Source organism: Notechis scutatus, chromosome 3 (assembly GCF_049901735.1).
Source record: "Notechis scutatus isolate UNSWTSFEM ecotype Mainland chromosome 3, rNotScu1.2, whole genome shotgun sequence".
NCBI classification, from domain to species: domain Eukaryota; kingdom Metazoa; phylum Chordata; class Lepidosauria; order Squamata; family Elapidae; genus Notechis; species Notechis scutatus.
Genome location: NC_142011.1, coordinates 3,993 through 25,036, shown reverse-complemented (window position 1 = coordinate 25,036; position 21,044 = coordinate 3,993). Strand labels below are relative to the sequence as shown.

Sequence of the window (21,044 nt, the reverse complement as noted above, 5' to 3'; positions counted from 1 at the left end):
GTGGATAGAAGTAGGCACATATTCCCTCCAGTCCAATAGATAGAGATGGTTTTAGATTGTGCAGTGCTTTTTCAACAATGTCTTCTGTAAAATCGATATGTATTAGAACAATGTAGTTGTCTGTGGTTCAACTAGGAAATACTGGGCATGATCCATTGCTGTTTACAAATACTGAGTCAAAAAATGTGTTAAAGAGGTTGGCTTTAATAGTGTCATCGTTGCAGTCTTTACCATTAGGTCCTTTCAGGGGTGGGATGGACCTTGAGTCTTTTAGTTTGTTGTTTACAAAATTGTAGAAAGCGCGGGTGGAATTGGTGCGTAGAAGGTTTTCTTCTTGTTTAATGTGATAATTGGTGCATTCAGTTTTTATCTGGTGGCATAAATTTTTGTATTGGCTTTTGAAGTTGGCAATGTGACCAGATTTGTTTTTCCGTCAAAGTGATTTATTTTTGGATTGAAGCTTCCTTATTGTTATGGGTAATTTGTTTTTTCTGGTTTTGGGAGTTGTTAATGGTACATATAGTTTGATGACTCTTTTGATTTCAAGTAAAAATATGTTGTAATGGTCTTCCACAGTATTGCATCCAGAGAATAGAAATTGCCAATCAAGGGAAGAGAGATCATTGTTTATAAGATCATAGTTGCCTTTTTTGAAGTTATAATTGGGGATTCCGTCATTGTGATGATCTTTGTGTGGACGTATGTTGAGACAAAAGTCAATCATGTTGTGGTTACTGTTGGAAAAGGGTTCTTTAATTTGTATTCTGTAAATTGAATTCAAACTATTGCAGAAGATGAGATCGAGGCAGTTGTTAAGTCTAGTGTTGTTGGTTACTGGTTGTTCTAGTCCCAAATTTGTTACTGCATTGTAGAAGGTTGCATGTGTGGGTTCAGTTGTACATTCGTTAAGGGTCCAGTTAATATGAGGTAAATTGAAGTCACCAAGAAAGATAAAAGTGTGTGGGCAGGATGCTGCCCATGTTAGTAGTATATTTAGCTTGTTTGCATGTTCGATGTCATAATCAGGGGCTCTGTAACATAGTAAGAACCGAAATGTGATATTTAAGGACAGTTCACAGACGATTGTCTCAGGAATAGCAAGCTCCTGGGTAACTTGGATGTTTTTTAGATGTAGGGATGTTTTTTAGATGTAGAAGATAGCAACACCACCTCCTCTACAGATTTCACAATCTGATCGGTAAACATAATAGTCTATTACTGTGGTAATGGAGTCAGGGAGAGATGTGCTGAGCCATGTTTCACAGATAAATATAATGTCGAATTTAGCCATATTTAGTAAGAGGAGAAATTCAGAAGAGGAAGAAATAGATAACCAGGAACAGGTAGTACCTGACAGGTACCAAGCAAGTGTAGTTTGCCAAGTTAGTAAAGTTCCAACTACTGTTGAAGAACTTAGGATGTATCCTGCAAAGGAACAGGAAAATTGGCATAAGGCAATGGAGAAAGAATTAAATTCATTAAAGGAAATGAAAGTTTATGAAAATGCCAAATTACCTCCAGGTGAAAACTTCATTGGCTGCAAATGGATATTTAAGTTAAAAACTGGTAAAAATGGGACTGTTACCCATAAGGCTAGGTTGGTAGCTCAGGGATTTAATCAAACTGTATGTGATTATGATGAAGTATTTGCACCGAATTTAAAGGCAACAACCTTGAGAGCAGCTTTACTGTGGGCAGCTAAGAAAAACTATATCATAAATCATTTAGATGTAGAAACTGCCTATCTGCATGCACCATTGCAGCACACTATATATTTAAGGAAACCAGTACGTATTAAGGATAATAAACCTAATAATGACTGTTGGAAACTTAAAAAGAGTCTCTATGGATTAAAACAATCTGGTTATGAATGGAACCAATATATTGTTAAGGAGTTAAACAATATAGGGTTTAAAGCAGGTTTAGCTGATCCATGTTTATTTAAGAGAGAGACTAATGGAACAGTATCATTATTATTGTTGTTTACAGATGATATTGCCTTAATTACAAAAACTAATAATGAAGCTACTGAAATAATATCATTATTAGGAAAGAGGATAAAATTAAAGCAATTAGGAGAGATAAGACAGTATTTAGGATTGACAATAAACAAAACCAAGAGTGGCTTTAAGATATCTCAAGAAGATAAAATTTACCAATTGCTAAAAACGTATAAAATGGAACTTTGTAAGCCGGCAAAAACTCCAATGAGTCAGGAATTTTGCTGAACTGATGCTCAAAGTTCAAAATTTGATAAGACTATTTATCAGTCATTAATTGGTAGTTTATCGTATATTAGTAATTGGTCAAGGCCAGACATTGCATATGGCGTTAATCAATTGGCTAGATTTAACGCTGAACCCACTGATCGTCACTGGCAAGCGCTAAAGCGTATATTAAGGTATCTTAAAAAGACAATGCACTATGCATTGTATTTGGAGCCAAAAGATGATTTGATTTTAAGTGCATATGATAAATTGACTGATTTAGATAGGATTTTGACAGGTACTGATGAAAAAGTGATCAAAAAATTATATAATTATTTGTTGGAAATTAAATTAGAGGAAGAACAATTTAAAGAAACAATGATTGCTTGGGGGAAGAATTTTGGATATGGGATTGATTTAGAGAAATGGGAAAAATTGTGGTCTCAAAATTACAAAATGACAATGTCAACAGCATATAAAGAAAATTGGTATAAGATGTTTTATAGGTGGCACTTTCCCCCGACAAGAATTGCAAGAATGTTCAAGAACAAATCTGAAAAATGCTGGAAATGTCATCAGATTCCTGGCTCATATTACCATATGTGGTGGACTTGTGAGGTGGCCAGGAAATACTGGACTAGAATTCGCATATGGTTGGAAAAAATGACAAAGAAACATATAGATTTGAAACCAGATATTTTTTTATTGGGAATCTTACCTGATACATATAATAAAAACTTAAAATATTTGATTGTAAATATATTAACAGCGGCTAGGATTGTATTTGCTAAAAATTGGAAGAGTGAGAAAATACCATTAGAGGAAGAAATTATTAAGAAAATAGTGAAATGTGCTGAAATGAGTAGATTGACATTTGAAATTAGAGAACAAGAAGATAAACAATTTTATGAAGTTTGGGATCTTTTTTATCAATGGTTAGATAATACAATATAATAATAGAATATTTAGAAACCTAGGAAATAACGAATATACATTTTTTTTTGGTTTTGATAACATTTTTAGAATATTTTATTAAGATAGACTTGGTATGATTTTATGATCTGTTATAAAATAAATTAACTAAATTATAGTTATCTCGCTTAAGTATGAATTAGTAAAATTATAGTCAAATGATTGTTTAATAATGATATTAGGATATATAATTGTTGATTGATAATATGAGTTATTATGTAACATAATTATTTTGATGACTATGAAATGGATGCACAAAAAGGAGTGGTAAACCAACCGATACACTGTCTGTAAATTTATGAAGAACGATGATGTTTTTATGTTATGTTTTATGTTTTATGTGTTTTTGTTTGTTGTTAAAATCAATAAAACTTTTACCAAAAAAAAAAAAAAGATGATTTGATTTTAAGTGCATATGCTGATACAAGTTTTGCAACAGACATAAACACTAGGCAATCAACTTCAGGTATGGCTATACTATTAGATAAAGCACTGGTTGGTTGGAGGTCAATTAGACAGCAACACATAAGTATGTCCACAATGGAAGCAGAATTTTCATGTCTATCTTTATTATGTACTGATTTAATTCTGTATAAACAGTTGTTAATAGATATGGGAATAACTGTTAATGAAGCCATTGTAGTTTATGAGGACAATCAAGCAGCCATACGGTTGGCTACAAATATTGCTGTAAAAACGAGGTCTAAGCATACTGATCTTAGATATTTGAATGTAAGGCAATCTGTAAAAAATGGTTTAATAAGACTGGAATATTGCATGACTGAAGAAAATTTTGCTGATCAGTTTACAAAAGCCCAAGGTGCAATAAAGCACAAGGAAAGTTGTGAAAACTATGGGTTAAAGTTGTAAATAGATATATATGTTATTATATTACCCAAAAGGGGAGAATGTTAGGGATAGCATGGTTACCTAACTTAGTTTGGGTAAAATAATATATATAGACTATGATTGTGTGTGTCACTTTAAATGCAGACCATGTATTTTGGGTGCAGTTGTAAAATCACCATAAGAGGGAGCAAGAGAGCTCACTGTTTGCTGGCTTTTACTGGATTGCTAACAATCTTACTGGAATAAAACTATTTAACTGGCACAGTGTATCTGTTTTACTGAGTGTAAGCTACAACACCGTTTATCTCACATATCTGCCTGCCTGACTGACTACCGTTGCACGTTCTGCTAGGGTGTATATCCCTAACAGTTTGGATCATCAACAAGGTCTTGACTATTCAGCCTGTATTTTATTTTCTGATTTTTTTCTGCCAATATGTAAGACAGAGCATTTATTTGTTGAGATTTGAAGTTGCCATTTGTTTGACCATTCTGATACACAGTCAAGGTCTTTTTGAAGGGTAGCAGTATTGTCTGTGGTGTTGAATAAGCTTTACATCATCAGCGAAGAGAAGACAGGAGGCCGGGTGTTCCACAGAGCAGGGGCAGCAGCAGAGAAGAGACTCTCTGCAGATCTCCCCAGACAAAATTCTTTTAACTCACAGGGTCCACAACACACTTTCCTTATTTGACCTGAGGGGATAGGTTGATGAGATAGAGATAAGATTCCAGGCCATTTGGTTCCATGAAATTAAGGTTTTTAGAGGTAATCACTGACACCTTCAATGGCAACCTGGAAGCACACTGACACCCAATGCGGCTTGCATCGCAGAGGTTATATATGCAGCTCGCCACTCTGAGGATGCCTAAAACTGCTCCTCCTGCTGCATCCTACACCGGCTGCAGGTTCTGGATGCTCTTCAAGGGCAGCAACATTGCAGTAGCCTATAGAGGAGAGGACCAGGGCACGAGTGATGGAAAGAAGAGCCTCTCAGTCCAGGAAGGGGTATAACTGACACACAACATCAAGTTAGGCAAAGGGCCTTCTAGCCACAACTGCCCTCCCCCTCCTCAAGTGGGAGTTGTGACTCCCCCAGGAAGTCCCCCATTTTACACACCAGATCCGTCTAGAACCAGAGTGGGGGGGGAATCTTCAGAAACAGAAGATTCCACCTTAGCAGGAGGCCTGTCCCACATCCAGCCCCCATAGCCTCCAAGCACATCTCTGGATTCGCCAGAGACGTCTTCTGCATCCTGGTGATACATCGTCCCAGTGTGATGGATGATCTCACCCAGAGGTTTCATGAAGATGTTCAAAAGGGGTGGAGGGACCAGTGAGCCCTGCAGTACCTCTCGTTCCCCATCAGTTGAGACCAGCCTCAAAGGAAGAACACGAACCATCACAAAACTGTGGCGCCTACCCCCAGCTCCCAAAGCCCCCACCCCACCTGCAAACTCCTTCCTTCCTTGCTCCTGAAATCACTATTTCCAGAGTCAAAACAGCACCTGCATTCTCCTGGTTTCTCCTGGTCACCTGTTCAGCTTTTGCCATCTAAAATCAGCAATAGACCCATCGCCTCCATTGACATTTTCTTGCTACTGACACATTTGAAGGAATTTGTCTTCCTAAATTTTGCCTCTCTTGCCAACCTTTGCTCATTTTCTGCCTTCGCCTTCCTGGCCTCATCCAGACTTTTTTGCAGAGGTCGCTGTTTGTATGGGACCCCCCCACCTCCCATTTTCTATAAGCATCTTTTCTTAGTCCCGGTTTCCTTCTTGTGAGCTGCTTGTCCAACCACATCAGCTTCTTTAGATGATTTCCTTCTTCACTGACACCACCTGATGTGATGCCATCCGTGATTACCATTTCGAAAAGTCCCAACTGCTGCAAAACCTTTGCTCTTAAGGTTTCCTTCCCAGAATACCTTATTTAGCGTTTCTCTTGGTTTAGTCAAATTTGCCTTCCTACAATCCCCAGTTTCAGTTTTGTTTTTTAAAAAATCAGGTGATCTAAGAATACGTTTGTACACATGAGAAAGGGAGGCAAAGGAACACAAAGGAGTGGGGGGTGGGGGGGGGTGGAGAAAGGCGGGGTGTTGGGGGTGTTGGGGTGGGGGTGCTGATATGGCTGGTGTGTCTTCCTTCCTCCCTTCCTCCCTGCTGCTTGTTCTGGACTTCCCTCTTTTAGCCCAAAAAGAAAAGTTGTGGTTGCACACGGACCTCTTGCGCAATTCTGGGCATTTCTGGCTTACCAAAGAGAACAGGGCAGGGATGTATGGGGAGAGTGAATGAAAAAGGGGTGCTGCCACTGAGTTGGTGTCGCCCCCCACCCCCCCAGACGCTGGCATTTGGATGGGAGAATCTGAAGGGTCCAAGCTCACCTTCTGCCCTCCTCCAGACAGCAGACAGACAAGGATCAGGGAAGGGGCCAGCCAGGGAGCTCGTTGGGCTTTCCCCCTCCTGGAGCTGGAAGGGGGCAGGTCCAAAATGAGTCTTCCTGGAATGTGCGGCGGGGGAAACTGAGCTGGGGGGAGCTTACAGCACGCCAGGGGAACAGCAGGCAGTCTTGGCACGGCCACCCACAGCAGAAGCAGCCGCCTCCATGGAGCTCCCAGAGGTATGGGCAAGTGGGAAGGAGGATGGCAACGGTGGGGGTCACCTGCCAGGACCCCACACTTTCTGGAGAAGAAGAGAGGGTAGAATGTGGGGGGGGGTTTTCTGGCCCAGCTTCCAACCACTTTTGATGCCAACCCCCCCCTCCCCCCCCTCTGTTCTTTGGACGGGAAAGTTCTCAGCACTCTGGACAGCTGGGAAGAAAAGCCACTCCTCCTGACTGCCACTTTGTCATCTTGGAGGAAAAGGAAGGCCAACAACCCCCCCACACACACACACCAGCCTCAGGGTCTTGGGGGTGGGCAAGTAAGAGCTGCTTCTGATCCAGCTCTTATCCTGACCCTTTTCCGTTCTCTGGGACTTCATTTGAAAAGTTCATGGCTGTTGCCATGTTGCAGCTGCCAGAACAAGCTTACGGATTCCTGCTTTTCTGTACCTGGGGTGTGGGGGGCGTGGAGGGGGCCCGTCAGCAGCCATGGTTTCATCAGGAAGGTTTAGGAGAAGCTTCAAAAGGTGAATATCGCTTATCATTTTCCTGGTGGCCTCTGGCCCTTTTGTCAGGTGAAGCCCAAAGCACTTGTGTTTTTCCCCAAACACCCGGACTTCATCAAAGCTCTTGGCATCATTGCTAAGTCCACAGATTTAATTCACCATGCTAAATGACAGTGTCATATTTGCAGAAATTCGATCTTTGCAGAAATTCGATCTCTTCCTTATAGAAGACCCACCCTGAGTTCTTTGCCTCCTTCCTCCAGGCTGCTGTCATTACAAAGCCTGTGTGTTGCCAATCAACTGCATTTTGTGGTAAAGGAGGGCGAAGGACACTTCTTTAATCTTATTTTTTCAGACTTCCTTGGCCAAAGGCTGCGTAGGCACAGACGGCTTGGATAGGAGGCAGAGCAGCTGACAGGGCAAAGGCAGGCCTTCCTTTCCATTAGTTGGATCTGGACCAATGGAGACCTACCTTTTGTAAGCGTCTTTCTTCTAGTCTGAGTAAAACAAAGTGGGGCATTGATCAGAGGGATAATGTAATCATTCGCCAGTTGCTTAAAGACATGCCACAATAGACGAGAGCACAGCTGGGTGAGGAGAGGAGGAGGAGGAGGGCCAATTCCTATCACAAATGGTTGAGAGATCTGCATGTGGACAGATGGCCCTGAACGGGTCCAGGATCAGAATGACTGCAAGGAGAAAAGGAACCACAGTGGCTCCTGGCATTGGAGTAGAGGTCCTTCAAGATCGTTGAGTCACTCCTGAGGCTTAAACTCATTTATGGCAGCTTTGTGCCACTTGGAGGAATGTGTGCAACACCTGACAAAAGTGCTCAGATTCGCTCTTGTTTAGAGACCAAGCATCAGATAATAACCATTAGAGATGCCCGGGGAATAGAGTTGCACTTTTATCTGGGAGCAATGTGATCCTGTTGGACCTGAGGGAATGGACCTGAGGAAGTGTCAGAGCAGCCTCTTGCTTGTTAGACTCCTGTCCCTCCTGGTTAGTGGAAGTTTGTAGGAGGGAAGCAACTGAGCTGGAAGGTGGGATTAAATGTGTCATCAGTTTGGAGTCATTGTGTGGCCACAAGAGACCCAGGTCCAGCCTCCCCCCTGAAATTCTGTTGTCTGTATCTTGTGCCAGTTTAGCTTTGTCCATTGGTTGACTAGATTATTTTGTATAAATAGCAGTAATAAACTCTTCTATGCTTTGAACTCAACAAATGCTCTCAGTTACCTGCTTCCAGGATGGTGACTTCTGCATGGGTGCAGGCAATGATTAATGTAGTAATGTGATTAATACAACACATCAGGAGGAGTTGCTGGTGGCAGCCATCATTAGACCCTCACTCTGCAGGACAACTTTAGTCCAATTTTGTCCCAAGAGTGGTTGCATGACAGCTCCAGTGTCAATTTGCAAAGCATCCCTGAATGTCAAGTTGTCATGGGCAAGGGGGATGGGAGTGCGAACTTCACTGCTGCATCAAGGAGCTGGTATCTCAGCCAAAACAAGGCACATTCCATCTGATATGCCAAGGTCATCTCCACAGGAACCCACAGTGGCCAGAGGGCGGGACTTTTACAATCCCAAAATTGCTTTGTTAGGGAATGTGACTGATGACACATATTGAGGGGAGGGGGAAACAGGGTCAGAAGTAAAGCGTGAATTAACTGAGGTCAGAGTTGGCTCCACCAACTTGCTCTCCTTGATCTCTCAGCGGCTTTTGATACCATGGAGCATTTTGGGCTGGCTGCAGTCTTTGGGACTGGTGCTCTGTGTAGCACCAGGGGGCTCAGTGCGCTCTCTGCGGTCTTTGGTCATGAAACCCACTGGCTGAGATCATGTGACACCAGGGGTTGAGATAGGCTGCTCAGCGCTGTGTCTCTACCCTTGCTGACCCAAGTGATGCTGTAGCTGCCCTTTCATGGTGCCTGGAGGCCATGGGGCCTCTATGGGGGAAAACAGCCTTCGACTGAACCCTGGTACAACAGCTGTGAATATGTGGAGTCTTGGGATCCAGAGATAGGATAGGATAGGATAGGATAGGATAGGATAGGATAGGATAGGATAGGATAGGATAGGATAGGATAGGATAGGATAGGATAAGATACGATAGGATAGGATAGAATAGAATAGATGTCAGATCCATGTATCTGTCATTTCTTCAGTGGAAGAAGAAAAGGGGGGGGAGACTGTTAAAGAAATCCTTTCTTGATGTAACCTGAATATATTTAATCTTATATCGAATTTGTATAACCCACACATGATACAATGGAGGGAAAAAAGCCAGATGGCCAGAACCTATAACCTCTGAGGGGCACAGCCAGGAGATGAGAAGATCATAAAAATTCCATAGTGAGATGTGTCCTAGGAATCTCTGGAAAAGTTTGTTCTAAAAAGGGGGTGGGGGGAAATTAGGTATGCCCTGGGAAACTGTGAAAAAGATCGTTTCTACAAAAGGGGTGGAGTGGGGAATTAACATACTGGCTTTTGTTTCACCAAATACACATCAAGATAAGGGGAGGGGTTTCTAAACTCCCTTATCTATCCCTGTATGCCTGAGGGACCTCAGATGCTGCTTTGAATTCCTACATGAATTGTCTCATCTCGATAAAGGATTCCTTTTGATACATTTGGTGTTCAGAAGTTCAGTCTTGTTAATTGAATGGGGAAATAGAATCAAATAGAATAGAATAGAATTCTTTATTGGCCAAATGTGATTGGACACACAAGGAATTTGTCTTGGTGCAAATGCTGTCAGTGTACATAAAAGAAAAGATACATTCGCCAAGAGTCAAGAATCATAAGGTACATTACTTAGTGATAGTCATAGGGTACAATAAGCAATAAATCATACTAAGAAACAGTCAATAAAAATCATAAAGATACAAGCAATAAGGTTATAGTCATACAGTCATATGGGAGGAGATGGGTGAAAGGAAGGATGGGAAGATTAATAGTAATAGTAATGCAGATTTAGTAAATAGTTTGACAGTGTTGAGGGAATTATTTGTTTAGCAGAGTGATGGCATTCGGGGGGAAAACTGTTCTTGAGGGTAGGAGTTGAAACTGTTTTTGTCCAGGAAGTGAGGGGTCTGTAAATATTTATCATCCTTAATCCTAGATGTCTGCCCCAGATGGACCCATTGCAAAATGTACTTAGAAACATAGAAAACTGGGCTGGACTCCCTCGCCGATGGACCAAAATCCGTGATCGTTCGCAGTTTCGGTTTGTGCTCTCCAATCTGAGGGCCCCATCTACTCGATTTGGGGCTGGAGCCATCCCTACCAGCTGGGTGAGGGGAGCCGCATCTCTCCTCCTTGGCTTGGCAATATTTCCCTCCGAAGACAGCTGTAGCAGTGGCCAACATGGCCACCCTGAAGAGGTGAACTGATTGGGATAAGATCGTGCAGGAGCAGAAAAGAAGAGGACAGCCCAGAAACCAGGAGAATTGAGTGCAATCTCTAAATAAAAGGTACCCCGGAATTAAATCAAAAAACATTTTTGAGTTAATTGAAGTGGGGTACAATGAAGTGAAGAAAGAAATTCTGACAGCTTAAAGTGGCTTTGAACCTTAAAAAGGAACAAGCTAGAAAGAGATTTCTGCTTATATGGGTTAAACATATGGCTCTGACACTAAAAATGCATAATTAAAGCCATATCTGAATGTGTCAAGGGAAAAAGAGAGAGTAATTGATACTTGGACTTATTGGAACTTTTGAAATCTGAAAGCCCGAAATGGGGTGGGGGGGAAGCGGGAGAAAAAAGAGTTGATTTTAGACATAACGGAGAGTGCTATCTAGTGGCCAAAGGAAATGTTTGTTTCCCTTTATTCCTTTTTCCTTTTAAAAATCTGGTACCTTCAAGGACTTATTTGAAACAAATTAACAGATTAAGACACAATAAAATGGAGACCCTGGAAAATGAAAGTGGATTATTGAATATTAAGACAAAGAAAAAAGCAGGAAGAAACCATTTTGGGATTGTTTGGTAACTTTGGCGCAAATTTTAATTTCTGGACACTGAACTGTGAGATGAACTTGGAAAACCTAAAAGAGGAATTAATAAAAACTGATAGTTGGAAATAAATTTTACAGACTTTGGTCAAATTAAACTACTGGATAAAAGTGAAAAATGGCAGATCTTATCTTGGAACTAAAACTGGAACTTAGAAATATGAAAGAAATGTTACAAGAAGAAGGCAAACTGCTTTACCCGACTTTGCAACTTTTACAAATGGCGATCTTAGAGCGCGAAGAACAAAGAGAAATGTCAGAAGAAGAGGAGCTGAGTAAAGAAGAGGCCATCTTTAATGAACATTTAAAACAACAAAAGTTAAGACGAAGGGGGAAAAGAAGGGGAACTATGATGGACATAGATAAAAGAATGTATCTGAATTTTTAACCATATCAGCTAGGCTTTTGTTTGCATTTAAGCAGGCAGGGTGGGCTAGATTATCGCATAGGCAGCATTTGATGTAAATTTGATGTAAATAGGTGGATTTTGCGGCGAGGAAACCGTTTGTGCAACTTTGTGTTTTGCACCAATTGTCCCCTCTTTTGGATCATGAGGCCCAGTACACAATCAATAATGCCCTGGTCATCTCGTGCTTGGATTATTGCAACACGCACTACATGGGCAACCCAGAGCTATTATTGGTCCAGAATGCAGCAACCTGAGCAAACCCCATCAGCCAAGGGAGAAGGGAAAAGAACTTTTTCTCCCCCCACCCCATTTTTTGGAACCTCTTGCTCCTCCTGGCTCTGCAGTTGGCTTGGTGCCCTGATGGAGAAGCCATAGGCTCGAGATGGTTGATGCAGTGATTGAGAAGCCATTTTCCCTACTCCGCCCTAAATTCATCTTTTACTCTGCATTTAATCTTTTGTAACCTTAATTGGCTAGTGGTTTCTATATTTTTATTTTGTATTATAAGTTGTCTAGACCCTAAACCTTTCTTTGATTTTCTTTTGCTACAGGAATTGGGGTAAATGTTATTTCTAGCTTTTCTTGCAATATTTAATTTTCCTAACTCTGCAGATATTAGGGACTATCTGCTGGTATGCCTTCTTGGAAATTGCACCCATCTTCCACTTCCTGTTAATCTTTCTTTGAACTGTTGAGCAACTTGTAACTTCCTCTTGACTTGTAACTTAATTAAATGCTCCTTATGCATCCAGAACATGTCTCTAGCCTGGGTCGCGTCTTTGTTCTCACTGGAAGGCTGTTTGATTGATTGCACTTTTGTTCCTTTATGCTTGAGAAATTGACATCTCTCCTGATTGTTTTGTCCATGGGGTCTCATCCAGGACTTCTTTAAGCTTGCTGAAACTGGCTGCCCTGAGGCCCAGTGCATACTGGTGCTTCCATGTCCCTTTCTTGGTCACTTTCTCCTAGGCTTCCCTCTGCTTTTCCCACTCCAGGCAGCAGGAACAGAGCTAGGAGTCCCAGCCCGCCCCCTCGGTCTTTCTTCATCCTTCTGGAGAGTGAAGCTGGCCGCAGGGCCACTGAGGGAGATGAGGCCATCTTGGCTGAGCTAGTTTTCCAGCAAGGGTCCCAAGAACTTAACTTTCCCATTTGGGTTAAGTCTCCCTGTGTTGGAAATGAATCCAAATGACAAAAAAATTGGATTGGTGAAAACACAGAGATTTTATTTTGTTAAGCTGTTTGCAAAGAGTGGTAGGATCTCAGCTGACCTCAACATGAAGTCTAAGCCAAGAACCACACTTAAGATTTCAATACATTACATTTTATAGTTCTTCTATCCTGACGCCCCCATGCCCCTCCTACATTGACCCAGTGACCGAGCACAGCTAATCCGAAATGTCCTATGGAGACCACATCATCTCCTTCAACACCTCCCAATGACCTCCCATCACATTTTATCTTACTTGGCATTAAGGAATGTCCCTTCAACAGGGCCTCTTTCTGAGAACAAAGAAATATCTATTCCTAACAACACACTTGTTACATATTAATGTTACATTCAGCACTTCTTCGTAGAACAACATAATGATTATATGCATCTCTAACATATTCACCTATGCAAAGTAAAAGTCTGGTAAACTTAAGCTGATGCATTGAAAAACAAAATCTAACTTCAATTGATTAAAGAAAGTTAGGGCAATGGTTTATCTCTTCTCCTATTGTCCTCCTAATTGATCACTCTAGTCTTTTGTTATGTCAAATGTGTATGTGAATTGCCTTGACAGTTTGAGATACGTACCAATTCCTGGAGGAGATAGGGGTGGCATTACTTGATACAGAAGGATGTAATTGATTGCAGGTACATGTTTAAATGCATTTGAAAATATATTTACAGAAGGATTACATCAAGATAGCAAATGTCTATAGAGCAACTATCTTCTTAATGCTCTATTATATTATTCTCTTCACCTACATTTTATTTTTGAATTTTCTTATTTCTAACAACTGTGAGTTTTGTAATCAGGTCCTGTAGCACCATAGCCCACTTATTTCCTGCCTCCTCTCTGTTCTGTCTTGAATGTTCTTGTGCTCAGATTCACAAATGTCAATACACAAGTGGACTTCCTTCGCAGAGAACACCGTTCTTCCTCCTCCTCCTCCTCTCTAGTCCATCTTGTTCCACTTCATTCCTTGCTTTCCACTGGAGGGTTTCATCTCAGTGGGTCCACAAAGGCCTACAAAGTCCCATTTGCCTGCTGCATAGCTTTGGTGAAAGAGGCTTTCTCATCACTCTTATCAGAAACAGAAGATATAAACTGGATTACCAGCCCTCGTCAAGCTGTTGCCATTTATCTAAGTTGTGGGGGGGGGGTTTTATTTCCTAGGGAGAAAACAAAATAGATTGTTTCAGTTGTAAACCCAATCAATAGGAATATTCACTATGTACAATTACTTATTTATCTGGTTATTTCTTTGTTGATTCAATCTTGCTTATGTATGGTAGGATTGTAGGGTAGGGTCATTTGTCCAGAGTGGTGTAGGGTCTCCTGCTTGATCCAGGTGGGTATGGACTAGAAGCCTTCCAAGGTCCTGTAAGGTCCCAGAAGTTTCCCTGAGCCACGGAGATGCCAAAGAGAGTGAGACTCGAGATGAGGCTTGCAAAAATAACAGCTTTTTTATTCCTTGGCCAAAACAAAAGGGTTGGGTGACAAAACTATGCCCAAAACATACAGACAAAATGCATGTAAGGATAGCCACACTGTGCAAGAGTGGCTCAGAGTATTATATACATTTTATGCTGATAAAAATAAAGTTTATCCCATCAGAGACAAAGGTTCATTATCAATGTCTTGCCCGTGCCCTCCCCTTCTTTATCCACGGAGCATTCTTTGTCCGTGCTCTGTCCATACTTTGTTATTTTACACAGTATCCCTTGTCCTTGTGTGTTCATGCTCCTAGGCAGCCCCCCTTATCTATGGAGCAGGATGTTCCTGGGAATTGTCTCCAAGGATGTGTCTAGCTCTGAAGCAAATTGCAGAGGCGAGAAACCAGATCGAAAAGGATACAATTCTCTTACAGAATGAATTCCTAACAAACGATTCCCATACTTAGCAAAATAGTACAAGCTTCTTTAACAGAAGCAAAGAGCAAAGATTAGATTGATTCATGTCAATATGTCCTTTCAATCCCTTCCAACTTTTTATTTTGTATAAATCTCTGGGTGTCGTCATCTCTCAGCATGGATTTAAGTACTTCTGATGTGCTGATATTACTCAGTAACAGACCTCTGTGCTTGCTGCCCAAAGTAAGGCAGGTGGTCATGGGAATGTGGGAATGTGCTAATTAAACAAATATTGGCCATCGCTCTGTGCTTCTGAGTTGCTTGAGGCATCCAAAGTCTGGCTTCTGTGGTCAGCCAGATCTTCAAACCTAACATAAAGGCACAGGAGCCTGGGAAAGGGTCCTGAGTTGGAGGAAATAGAAGAAACACTAAAGGTACACTAAATGATACAATGCTTTTGTTTCTGTCCCAGTTGCTGCCATGGAACCACTCCGGACGGCCTTCCAATAACACGTCTCCCTGCTCGGAGAGTGCAGACTTCCAGTACATCCTGTTCCCCGTGGTTTATACTTTGGTCTTCCTCCTCGGCCTGGTGGGGAATCTCTTTGTGCTGGGCTACTTCCTCTGGACCAAGTCGGCCACTGCCCCGGCCAATGTCTTCCTGGTGAACCTGGCCATCCTTGACTTGCTCTTTGTGCTCACCTTGCCCTTCCGCATCACTTACCATGCCCACCATAACGACTGGACCTTTGGTGAAGCTCTCTGCAAAATCACCGGCTGCCTCTTCTTCGCCAACCTCTATGGCAGCTCCCTCTTCCTGGCCTGCATCTGCCTCGAGCGCTACATAGCTGTGGTCCATCCGCTGAAGCACCTCCAGTTCCGGCAGCTGCGCTACCGCCTGGTGGCTGCTCTGGGAGTATGGCTGGTCCTCATCGCGGCCATCCTGTTCCTGGCCCTCCGTGGGGCGCTGACCAGCCCTTTCACCGATGGCCGCACGGCCTGCCTTGAAAATTTCTCTTCCAGTTCCTGGAAGGGGCGCATCTCAGGCATCAGTATCTTCGCTGCCGTGGTTGGCTTCCTGCTGCCTCTTCTTTTGATTGGTGTCTGCTACCCACTGATTGCCTGGCGCCTCCTGGCTTCCCCTGGATTGCAGGCAAGCTCCCGGGCAGCAAAACGCAAAGCCCTGCGGACGGTGTTGGTGGTCCTTGGCGTTTTCCTGGTCTGCTTTGCACCTTATCACATTGTGCAGCTGGTTCACACGCTGGGCCGGGTGGGTGTCCTGGGTGGCTGCACCCTCGTCCGCACCACCTACGTGGCTCGCCGCATCACTATGGCACTGACCAGCCTCAATGCCTGCCTGGACCCACTGGTTTATTACTTTGCTGCCGAGCGATTTGCCCGGCAATCCGGCTGGTGGAAGTGTGGCTGTTGTCGCCCAGGGAGCCCCCAACGGCCTCTGAGGCTCCCCAGGTGGATTGCCAGCAAGGCCTCTTCTTCTGGAGAAGCCACCAGTGCCGTCACAGAGCAGTGAGCAGTGAGAAAATCCATCCCTCAACTTGACAGCCTGCTCTGTTCACACTGTGTGAACAGAGGAACGGAGGCACATCACAGTTACACGGTTGTGAAGTTAGCACTTGTACGAGGAACGGATTGGAAACAAATGAGTAAAGGAGACTCAAGATGGTGCTCATCTGCCTTTCCCCTGCTTCCAGGATGGGCCCCTCCAAACATGAGCTGCTACCACCCAAGGACACGATGGGGGGGTCTGCTCTTTCCCCACCCACCCACCCCCGGCCCCTCCTTCATTGTGAGGCTCTTCTTGTGGGGTTGCTCTTCTGAGTCTGATGGGAATGATCAGGGTGGGGAATAGATGCGGTTCAAATTCTTTTTCTTATTCAAAACCCTTTTAAACAGAGGAGGGCAGGGCAGGTATATGAGGCTTTTAATTTTGGAGTCTACCTTTCCACACTATCTGAATCGGATTGTGATCTGCCCATTCGTTTGGTAAGATTTCAATCTCTTTTAATTCATTTACTAGACTCTTGTTTGATGGGAGGAAAAAGAAGGTCCTTGGGTGAAGCAGAATGACTGAAACCCCCCCCCCCACCCACCCCTTACTCTTTTTGGCTGCCTTCTAAGATAAGTATTTCACACAGGTACTTTTGTGAGAAAATGTTTGTAAGGGCAAAGAAATCCGAAGTAATATCATGAGCTGCAATTTGCTAATTAACAGGAAAAAGCTACAATGTAATGTAGCTAGAATTTATGTGGTGACAATCAAAATTTTCAAACCAATAATGTAGCCTGCTGAGATACAGGCAAAAGCACTGAAAAAAGGGGTTGAGGGTTAAGGGTTACGGTTAGGGGGTTAGGGTTATGGGTTGGGTTGGGTTTAAGGGTTAGAATTAGGGTTAGAATTAGGATTAGGGTGGGGATTATCGTTAGGGCCCCAGCTGCCGCCATCTTCTCTCCCCTGTTTCTTCGCAGTCTCCTTGTGAGAAAGGGGATCCCAAGGGAGCCTGAGCGAGAACAGCCAGAGAGAAGCCTGAGGGTCCCAGCAGGAACTCTGTACTTTCCACAGGCCACCATGCTCCTGGCTGGGCCTTCCTGAGCTGGGATCGAGGAGGGCCTCAACTGGCATGGCCGCCTTGTGAAAGAGTGGCTCTGGCAAGGAGACCGATTCACCTCACGGAGGCTGAGGCCATGCCATTTGGTTCTCCTGCCTGCTTTTAGATAGACAACTCAAGGTGGGGAACAGACCACCTGCTCCTGCCTTCTCCTATTTTCCTCACAACAACAACCCTGTGAGGTAGGCTGGGTTGAGAAAGGAGAACTGGTCTCCAGCCACCATTAATGCTGAAGGCCTTCTGGTTTTTAGACCAGCACCTTTAACCACTACCCCAAATAGCCTGGAGCACTTGGAATGGCCTGTCATGCCTCAGTCTTAGGGCTGGAGTTTTGTCCTTTTGGACTGACTGCAGGAGAAGATCAGGAAATACACCTTCAAATAAACCCACCTTGACTTATAACCATTCATTTAACATCTTAACATTAGAAATGGTGGAAAATATGTGTAGCTCAGAAGTGGGGTTGTTTCTTTGCTGGTGCCCAAATACCCGCTGCCTTTTCTGCAGATGGAAAGGTCTTGGGAGGAAGGCTTCTCCTGGCCCAGAGCGGATTTGCTCCATTTCACAGGGGTGGGGTGTGGTGGGGAGCAGAGCCTGGCCTTGCCCCTAAGAGACGACACCATCATTTTCCAAGTTTTTTTCTCTTCCTCCCTAAGGACTGGCAGGGGCTTTCCCTACCTGTTCTTCATTTCTTGTCAAACTTGATCGTTTGGTCTATCTGTGCCTGCCACCTCGACACGCTGCTGCTGCTGCTTTTGCTTGCTGCCAACATTCCTGCTGGTTCCTCCAAGGGCATTGCCTCCCCATCGTGCCTTTCCAGTGCTGCCCACCCTCACTTCTGGCGCTGTCCCTCCAGGGGGTTGAACGTCTGGTCTCTGCACTCTTTGTCCCTTAAGTATACCACCTGTCTTATGTTTTTCTTCCCTCTCTTGTCTTTGGTGCTGCCATTGTTTTTCCATGCTGCCAGCTTACCCACCGGATCTTGTCGGGGTCTGATCACAGTTGACCAGTTTGGGGTTTAAGGGTGTAAGAAATAAGTAAATTCAAAAATAAAATGGTATAGAAGATGCTTAAAGGTTTCACAAACGGGGTTGGACTAGATGACCTTGCAGGGTCCCTTCCAATTCTGTTAATCTGTTATCAAATGAAATATATCTCCCTGTATATACATGCTTTGTTTTACACTGTTGACATGCTCCATTAAGCCTTTTTATATTGTTATGTTTGGGGGGGGCATTGTTATAATCTCTTTGGAAAAATGGTAGGATATGATGAGCTTTTAAGAACTGTATCTTCAGAAGTTAGAAAGAGGCCCTGATGAGGGGATGCTACATTCCTTAATGCTGGGGGAAAATGCCACGTGGGCAGCCAAACTAAGAGGTACAGAGGGTGAGAACATAACGGAAGGAGACAATTCACCCTGGAGACATCCTAGGATCAGCTGCAACACCTGAGGGCAAATCCAATGAGTTTGAAGTTGGGAGGGAATGCGTCTCAGGAAGGAGGGAACTTGGGTGATGAAATGAAACTGTATATAAAGAATGTTTTGAGGTTCTAAAGGTGTGGCTTTTGATTTTGAACCTGCTTGGTGAGGTTCTAAAGACCACCGGCGCTTTGCAAACCATCTTGTTATTTCTTTTTAATAAATCCTCTTTGCTTTCAACTATCCAAGTTTTTTTTTGTTGGCTTAGAGTTATTTTCAACAAGGGGTGAGGTTAGGGTTATCACTTGTTGAAACAGGCCTAGTAATAAAGGCAGCAATGAGCTTGTAAATTCTGACTCAAGTTCAGTAAAACCCACGTATGTCCCTGCTTGTAAAAGGCTGCGGTATCAGGTTTCTTGTCTTTAAGTTGGGTTGGGACAAGGCCAGGGCAATGGGCCTGCAAATTTAGTCAATATGGAATTCTAATTAAGCCTGATACAAAACTTCTTTGGGGAACTGAGGGGATTCCAACAGGCACACAACACTTCTGCATGATTTTTGCCATCAGGACCAAAAACTTCAACAACCACAATGCAGTGGAAGAGCTTTATTGCTTTGGAGTATTCCAGAGCAGTTTTCCTATTCCAGGTGATTTTACAGACTTAATATACAGTTGTTATTGATTCATGGAAGAATCCTTGGTGTTCCTTTACATGCAATGTTTCTATCCCAACTCTTCTCCAAGCAATGTAACATTTTCTCCTTTGCTAGTGATATAGGAAGGGAGGTCACTTTTTTTGGTAAGCAGTCCTAGAGCGAGAGTCTGAATCCTGTGGTCAAAGAAGGAATCACAGCCACTAAAGGGAATAAACCCTTTTAATGGGATCTTAAGTTTATTATTATGTATCTTTATTATTAAACACCTTATTATTAACATTAATAGGACAACAGGAAGCCCAGGGGCCGCAACACAGGCATAGAAGAAGGAATCCTGCTTCAAAGAGTGGTGTAGGGTTTCCTGCCTAAGCAGGGATTGGACTAGAAGACCTCCAAGGGCCCTTCCAACTCTATTATTCTATTCTAAAAGCCTTAAACTGAGTTAAAAAGCTCTATGATGGCCTCAGCGCTATTGGTAAGGGGCAGAAAACAGTCCCATCCTGTGTAGTCAAAGCAGGTGAGGAAGCCACCAAAAGAAAGCTCATGGCATTTGAAGGTTATTATTCTTATTAAAACCTTATTAATATTAATAAGCCTTCCTGGGCCTTCTTAAGTCTTTTGGAGGAGGATTTCTTTTTCTGTTCCTGTGTTGCAGCAAATGGGTCTCCTATTTCCCTATCAATAGGTGTTAATAATAAGGATACAGGATAATAACCTTCAAATCCCACTAAAAGGTTTTCTTTTTGTGGCTGCAATACCTGCTTTGACCACAGGTCAGCACAATTTTCTGTCCCATAGCATTAAGAGGGAGGCCATCCTAGGCCTTTTTGATGTCCTCAATGCTATTGCTAAGGGACAGAAAACTGTGCCACCCTGTGGTAAAAGAATAGCAGACACAAAAAGAAATCTTTTTGATGGCATTTTAAGGTTATTCTGTATCTATTGAAGCTATCATCGGCCTTTTTAATTCTTTCTAAGGCTTTTGAAACAGGATTCTTCTGTACTTGTTCTGCAGCCACTGGGGAATGGAAAGCAGTGCCATCCCGTGGCCCAAGCAGGTATAGGAGACACAAAAAGAAATAAATCTTTTTAAAGGCATATCAAGTTGATTATTCTGTATTTTTATTATCAAAACCTTATTATTAACATTCATAGGGCAATAGGAGGCCCAGGGGCTGCAACACAGGCACAGAAGAAGGAATCCTGCTTCAAAAGACTTTAAACCTAGTTAAAAAGACAGCAATGGCTTCAGTGCTATTGCTAAGGGACAGAAACACTGCCATCATGTGGTCCAAGCAGGTATAGCAGCCACAAAAAGAAATACAGGTAGTCCTCAACTTACAACAGTTCACTTAGTGACCATTTGAAGTTACAACCTCACTGAAATAAATGACTTGTGATTGATTCTCACGCTTACAGCCATTGCAAAATCCTCACGATCACACAATCAAAATTTGAATGCCGGGAAACTGGTTCATATTTATAACAGTTGCAGTGTCGCGACATCATGTGATCCAGTGGTGGGATTAAAACAATTGAACAACCGCTTCTCTGCCCTGATGATTTCTTGCAACAACCAGTTCACCAAACTGCTCAGAAAGTTAACAACCGGTTCTCCCGAAGTGGTGGAAACTGCTGAATCCCACCACGGATGAGATCACCTTTTGTAGTCTTTTGACAGGCAGAGTCCATTGGAAAGTCAGGTTCCCTTAACAAC

The 21,044-nt window shown here is 43.0% G+C and overlaps 1 protein-coding gene across 1 annotated transcript; it reads left to right on the top strand.

Annotated features, from left to right (window-relative positions):
* The first annotated feature begins 6,526 nt into the window (after positions 1-6,526).
* On the top strand, positions 6,527-17,433 carry LOC113425344 (lysophosphatidic acid receptor 6-like). The gene is made up of 2 exons (XM_026687471.2): positions 6,527-6,645; positions 15,093-17,433. The coding sequence occupies exons 1-2, from the start codon at positions 6,631-6,633 to the stop codon at positions 16,149-16,151; spliced, it is 1,074 nt and encodes a 357-aa protein (XP_026543256.1). The 5' UTR covers positions 6,527-6,630; the 3' UTR covers positions 16,152-17,433.
* The last annotated feature ends 3,611 nt before the right edge of the window (positions 17,434-21,044 follow it).